This window comes from Cajanus cajan, chromosome 5 (genome assembly GCF_000230855.2).
Source record: "Cajanus cajan strain Asha chromosome 5, NIPB_CcT2T_4, whole genome shotgun sequence".
In the NCBI taxonomy this organism is placed as follows: domain Eukaryota; kingdom Viridiplantae; phylum Streptophyta; class Magnoliopsida; order Fabales; family Fabaceae; genus Cajanus; species Cajanus cajan.
In genome coordinates this window covers 31,002,951-31,010,211 of record NC_138521.1, presented here as the reverse complement: position 1 = coordinate 31,010,211, position 7,261 = coordinate 31,002,951, and the positions used below count along the sequence as shown (strand labels likewise).

The window sequence follows — 7,261 nt, the reverse complement described above, 5'->3', positions numbered from 1 at the left end:
AATATTATTAACAATTTACTATATAATCTTAATCTTTTTATATAAATAATATCTGGTTTTAAATTTGATATGAGAATATTATGATATAATCAGATAAGATTTTAAGTTAGTATTTTATTAATGGTTGATTATTAGAAAATAAAACAAGGATAAATACATTTTTTGAATTTTATATGTTTGATTTAAGGTAAATAAATATATTAAATTGATTAATAATTTATTTAAAATGTTAAAATTTAATTTATAAGTATGTAATAAATAAATATTTATAATTTTATAAATTATATTATCATTATAAATTATAAAATTAAATAATTTAAATTATAATTTTAAATAGAAATAAGTAGATGTTAATTATAAAAGTAAGTACATATAAATAAAGAATAATTGAATATATTATTATTATTATTATTCGTAATATAAAATTATTATATATTATTATTATAGTAAGAGTATGAAATTATATATTTGAGGATGACTTAAATGAATTAATTTGTACAAGTTATATTGACAACATACATATACATTTCGGTAGCTTACTCATCAGAACTTCATAGTTAAGCGCGTTTGACCTGGAGTAGTATAGGGATGGGTGACCTTTTGGAAAGTTTCCCAGAAATTGCGCAAGTAAGGATAAAACATGTTAAAAAGTGAAATGTCGTGAAATAGAACCCTTGAGAGACCAAATATGAGGGCTGTTACATTAATAAATTTATTAAAGTTTAAAAAAAAATTATAATTTTCGACGAAAATTTTTGACGGATTTTTTTTTCGAGGCCACCTTTCGGACGGATTTAAATCCGCCAGAATTTACTCTTTTCTGTCAGAAATTTCCGTCGGAAATTAACATTTTTCTTGTAGTATACCCAACTTCATGTGAAAATAAAACTTAAGGTGAAATTATTCCTGGAATTTCGATTCGATTAAGGATAACCCTCACATGCTTAAAATTAAAAATATAATTTATTATAAATTTTAGTCATATGTAATAAATATTTATTTTGTGAAATGTACAAATTCAAACACTAGTAACAAATAAATAGGTTTAGAAAATAAATATTATTTCAATAAATTAATTAAATTTTATTTAAAAGTTGTAAAATATTAAATAAAACGTTACAATAAATATTTACTACCTATATTATATTTAATATTTTTTTAATTCAAGTGTAAAGATAAGATAATATATGATTAATTTTACTATTTTGATTTGACAAAAAAAAATTGAGTGATAAAGTGATAAATTCATAGCTAATTAATAAATTAGTTAAATTTTATCTAAAAGTTATAAAACATTAAATTTCTATAGTAAATAAATATGATTGTTAAATAAATTATAATTTTTACCATTGCTGATAAAAAAAATAAACCTAATTATTATTACCTTAAGTAGTCATATTTATAATAATATATGATTAATTATACTTATGACTTATCAACTAACCGTGAATGTCATAGACAACGCTCAATCTGCATTCTTGGGGGGCAGAAACCTATTACAGAGTATACTGGTAGCTAGTGAGGTGATTGATGAGGCTAAAAAGGAAAAGAAGAGCTGCATTTTCTTCAAGGTCGACTTCGAAAAGGCCTATGACACTGTTAATTGGGGATTTCTTCTGTACATGCTACAAAGACTCGGGTTTAACTGTAAATGGAGACAATGGATTATGGAGTGTCTTGTATCGGCCAAAGTATCCGTTCTTGTCAACGGGAGCCCAACGGAGGAATTTACCACACAAAGAGGATTACGCCAAGGTGATCCCTTGGCACCTTTCCTATTCCTAGTTGTCGCCGAAGGGATGTCTGGGATGATGAGAGAGGCTGTTAACAAAGGTTTATATACACGCTACAGAGTGGGTAAAGACCAGGTGGAGGTTAATATGCTTCAATTTGCAGACGACACACTATTCTTAGGTGAAGCAACAAAGACTAACATCATCACAAGGTATTTTACGATGGTTTGAACTTGCTTCCGGACTAAAAGTGAATTTCAACAAGAGCTTGTTCGGGGCTGTCCGTGCACAACCAGTGGAAGTTGAGAGGTTCGCGACCATGCTGAATTGTAGGATAACGCATCTGCCATTTTTGTATTTGGGCTTACCAATTGGATCAAACCCAAGAAAGGCTGATACATGGAAACCTGTGCTGCTCAAATTCAACAAAAAATTATCCGGCTGGAAGAGCAAAATTTTGTCAATGGCGGGAAGAGTTTGTCTTATAAATTCTGTCCTAACAAATCTACCACTATACTACCTGTCTTTTTTCAAGATGCCCAAAAAGGTAGTAAGAAAGATTGTCACACTCTAAAGGAATTTCTTATGGGGAGCAAAGGAAGGTAACCGTAAAATATCTTGGGTGAGTTGGAGGAAAGTATGCCAATCAAAGAAACAGGGAGGGTTGGGGATGAAGGACATGGAAATGTTCAATGATGCACTGTAGACCCCTAAAATTGTCCGGGTCGGAAATAAGACTCGAAGACTCTCGAAGATCAAAGGAAAGTCAGCCAAAGGGACTCTTAGAAGACCGTGGGATGACAATCTGTAGGTTTAGAGGTCTTAGAGTAGCAAAAAATAAGAAAGTGGAGGGAATGAAGCCCAATACGGCCTCCCAAAAGTTCAGTACGGCCGTATTGAACATTTTAAACTACAATACGGCCGCACTGAACTCAATACGGCCGTATTGAAGTTTCTGAACTTCAATACGGCTGCACTGAACTCAATACGGCTGCACTGAACTTCAATACGGCTGCACTGAACTCAATACGGCCGTATTGAGGTTTTTTGAACTTCAATACGGCCGTACTGAATTCAATACGGCCGTATTGTAGTTCAAAACTTCAATACAGACCGTATTGACCCCCAGAGGCCGTATTGCGCCTCATCCCTATAAATATGACGTCAATTGGACGTCATTCGACACTTTTACACTGAGTTTTAACCCTCTTCTTGAGTATTCTGGGTTTTTTTGAGCAGTGCTCTGCCTAGAAATCACTCGGAGAGTTGATCCGACAAAGTTCTCGAGTTCTGAGCTTTTTGCTTGAGTCTCGAACTGAGTCGAAGGGAAATCCTCCGGATTTCCATAGTTAAAATTTTCTAGGAGGGAGCGAGCGGGCTTGTAGAGCGAGGGAACGCCAAAAAGCTTCCCAGTTTTACTTGAATATAAAAGCACGCTTCAAAGGTTTCTTCTTAAGTCCTTCCTTTTACTGCTTTCTGTGTGTATATTTAACTGTCATCATGTAGATAGTTAAGTTATAATTGTTTAGAATAAATAGGGGTAATTTAGTAATTTCGCACTATTATAATCTGTCATAGGGAACCCGAAAGGGGCGCTGTGGGGTGCTAACACCTTCCCCACGCGTAACCGACTCCCTTACCCGACTCTGGTTGTCATGGCCGAAGTCGATTTTTGAATCGATTGCCTTAAACTTCTTTTTCCAATGTTTTGAGTAAAACATTGGTGGCGACTCCATGAACCCTTCCTTTTTATGAAAACCGCTAATCCATGGAGGGTCCCGCTTGGGATTAACATGGATTGGTGAGCCTTTTAATAAAATTGCTCGTTTGACAAGGTCTCAGTTTGAGAATAAGTCATTCTAGCAATCCATATTTTTAAACAAATAAAAGAGTCCAACCATCCTTCGCGAATGCCGAAAGCCCGTTTCGAGCCGGTGGCGACAGATGGCGACTCCGCTGGGGAAGCCTCGAGAGTCAGTCCCATTTAGTGACAGATTATTTTTAACAAATAATAGTTAAAATTACTTTATTACCCCTTGCTTGTATGATAACATGCTTTATTTATTTGACTTTAATAACTGTTGTTTGTTTAATTTTCTGCAATTGTTTGAAATATAAATTGCACACAAACCTTTGCACACAACAGTTCCCTCTATACCCGGGGGCATGAGTGGTAAGCCATAGGGAGTGGATGTTAGTACGGCCGGTTGTCGAATGGGTCTATAGGTGCCCGTAGACCGTTGTCGGAAAACATCACTCAAGGTGATAACCATGAACTCGAGTCCGACAGTGCGTTGGAGCTTTCCATCGACTTACGACGAGAGGAATTGGGTCCCTATAATGGGGGCACCTTGGGGGCCTTGGACTGGTGAGAACAGTTAGAACCACCTTGAATATGCACCTTTCTGCAGGATACCCCTACCTCGTGATTCGCTCGTGACTGTTCGTGGATGAGTGAATTGTTTGTGCATTTTTATGTGACATTGTATGAGCATACATTGCACCTTTTAAACATACAACATTCCTTTTTAAATAATAAGAATAAATAGAAATAAGAATCTTCCATTACATGGTGTTAACATCTACCTTCATCACATTCATATAGGTAGTTTCCCTTTTCACCCTAAAAATACAAAAAAAAAAATAATATATTCAAAAAACAAAGAAAAATGATATTTACCCAAAACCAAGCAATATCATGCATCATCTTAGGGACATCCTGATAGACCATGGGCCAAGGGCCCAGTGACCAGAGCTATGGCTAGGAGGATACAGGAAGAGCTGGATCTAGAGAAGACTAATGGGCTTGTCAGGCCCAAGATAATCTTCACTTGGAATGCTCTATCATGAAGAGAAAGCCTTAGTTCTATTTGTTTATATTGTACAGTTTATACATAGTCTTGTGTATAGGTTATTTTTGCCTTTGTATTTGTGAGGCACTTTACTAGCTTTTTCTAGTGTTTGTATATTGATTTTGAGGTAGGTTACTTGGAGAGTTTAACTCCATTTAACCTCCCTAGTTGACACACTCATTCTTTATTTTTTCAGTAGGATAAAGGGGGTGACATTTAGCAAAGCTAGGGAGTGTGCTTAGAAATTGGGCCAGAGTTGGGCCTAGGCAAAATTTTACATATTGGACTCATTTTGCTCCTAATTTTTCATAGATTTGATTTAGCTAGGTTTCATCATCATATGATGAACCTAACTAAACCAAATCAAAGAATTTCAAATTAAATCAAGGAGCAATTTGAACCATGGGCCGCCTAGCTTCCTTTCTTCTCCTTGGCCGAATTTTTCAAGCATTCTTGCTTGAGTTTGAAGCTTGTCTTGCAAGCTTCTAAACTCAAGCAAGGTTAGCTTAACCTTACCTTGGTTCCTAAAAGAACCATGGTCAAGGTTTAGCTTCTCCTAGAAGCTAGCTAAACCGTAGGAGTTTAAGTTAATCCTACCATGGTTCTTAATGAACCATGGTTAGGGATAACTTCTCCTACAAGCTACCATTCCCTATATATTTGATTTTCCTACACTTGTACTCACTTTTGAACATATTTTGAGAATGAAATCAGATTTTCCTCTCAACTCAAAAGTCATATAACCGTGGAGATTTCCTCTCTAAGGTTTCCTTCAAGGTTCCTTCAAACCTTGCCTTGGTTCATCAAGCTTCTACCTCAAGCTTGAAGTAACCGAACCTCATTCTTGGCTTCACCTCCATTGGAGCTTCTTCAAAGGAGGATTCAGAGATTCTTCAAGTGTCTACCTCAAGTGCAATTCGGTCCTAAGCATGGAAGAGTTGAGGAACACCAATCTTCCTCACCTAGTTCCATCATTTTTGGTATCTAGAGCCTAGTGCTCTTGAGGTTATGTCTTCTAAATTTTTCTTCATTGAATCCGTGTTGTTCCTTCCTTATTTTGTCTAAAATTGTGTTTTCTGAATGGATCTAAGTCTAATACATATTTTGATGGATCCTTATGTCACATATGAAATAATTGATTCATGATTTTTGCTTGTTCCTAATTCCTTGAATCAATTCGGTTTGTGCTTTAGGTTCTTGTACTTGTGCTTTTGATTTTTGTTTGAGTCTTCTCTATTCCTATAACATGAGTCCGTGATTGGACATTGATATTGTTTAGTGTATGTTTTTGTTTTTGAATCATATGTTTTGTCTAGAGTCATGTGTAGTCCTTTGAATGTCATTGATTCCTAGACTAGCTTGGTTTGACCTAGTTTTTGTGTTGAGTTGTTGAGTCCGAATTTGTGTGTCTTTTCTTATTAAATCTGAACCTTACTATATGTGCTTTTGATTTACATAATTGAGTTCTTAATTTGCTATTAGTTCTAGCAAATTTCCTAGAGTTAGGTTTCCTTTATGTCATATTAAAAGTTTTGTCAAAAAAAATTCATAAACACTAATTCCTCTTAGGTCTTCCTTGAGTATGTTGTGTGGCTGAAACTTATTGAAATTTTTTGGACCTTAAAACAGAGACAAAACAGAGGTGTGAGTGTCCTAATTGCATGAGAAAAACAAAAGAATGAGTGCTTAAAAATTTGACCTAAAAACAATACAAAATAGTGAAGCACTAACTACAAAATGCATGTGAACACCTCTTGTTTTGTGTGAAATTTTTGCTGCAGTTTATTCATATTGAAACCGAGACTCCTAAGTGTTAAAAAGGCATTAAAACTCCTGAACATCAAAAGAAAAATAAGTGAAAAATATTTTGCTAAAAAGAAAAGAAAGAAAATAGCAAAGAAAAAGCCAAAAAGGAGTGGAAATTTGGTGTTTGTTGCTCTCGGTTTTGGTGTTAATTTTTGCATTAAAACTTCTTGACCAGCCACATATTTGTGTCTTGTTTTTGTTTTCTAATCTTAGCTTTTGATTTGTTAATCCATTCTAGTACCATTCCTAGGTTATTCTTTTGTGTGCTAGCTTTCTAAAATTTGCCTTAATTTTTTGCTTGTCAAATTTTGTGGAACTCTTTCTAGTCTTGTCTCATTTCTCTTCTACCAATTGGTGTAGCTCTCCTAAATTGTTCATTTTCAGTTTTAGCACTAATATTCAGTCTTGAAGGTGGTTGAGTGCTTCTTGAAAGGTGTAGGAGGCCAAGGCAAAGGACATCCACTTGAAGGCTTTGGTGGTTGCTTAGGGAGTTTGTTCTCTCTTGGTGGCTAGGCTCTTGGAAACACCTAGAAGTGACTAACATCAAAGTTGCTTCTAAAGAGAGGAGTGAAACACCTTGTGAGGCTGCAGTTGGTGGCTGATTTGGAGCAACAAGAAACTAAACCAATTGTGAAAATTTTTGTGAAAATTTAGAACTAAATTTAGTGACGGAAATTTTGGTTTCTAAAACCTAGTTTTTCATTACAAAATCCGTCTCTAAATTTGTTCTAAATTAGTGGCTAATTTGTTTTCCTTGAAATTAGGTGCAGCCACTAAATTCATTTGAGAGTGAATTTACATTTCATTTGGAGTGTAAATTTACATTTCATTTGAAGCAAATTTGAATTTCATTTACCTTGTAATTTTTAT

At 34.8% G+C, this 7,261-nt stretch overlaps 1 protein-coding gene across 1 annotated transcript; it reads left to right on the top strand.

Moving 5' to 3' along the window:
* The first annotated feature begins 1,427 nt into the window (after positions 1–1,427).
* LOC145957957 (secreted RxLR effector protein 78-like) lies at positions 1,428–1,964 on the top strand. The gene has a single exon (XM_083074398.1). It carries the CDS (start codon positions 1,428–1,430, stop codon positions 1,962–1,964), a length of 537 nt encoding a protein of 178 aa, XP_082930524.1.
* The last annotated feature ends 5,297 nt before the right edge of the window (positions 1,965–7,261 follow it).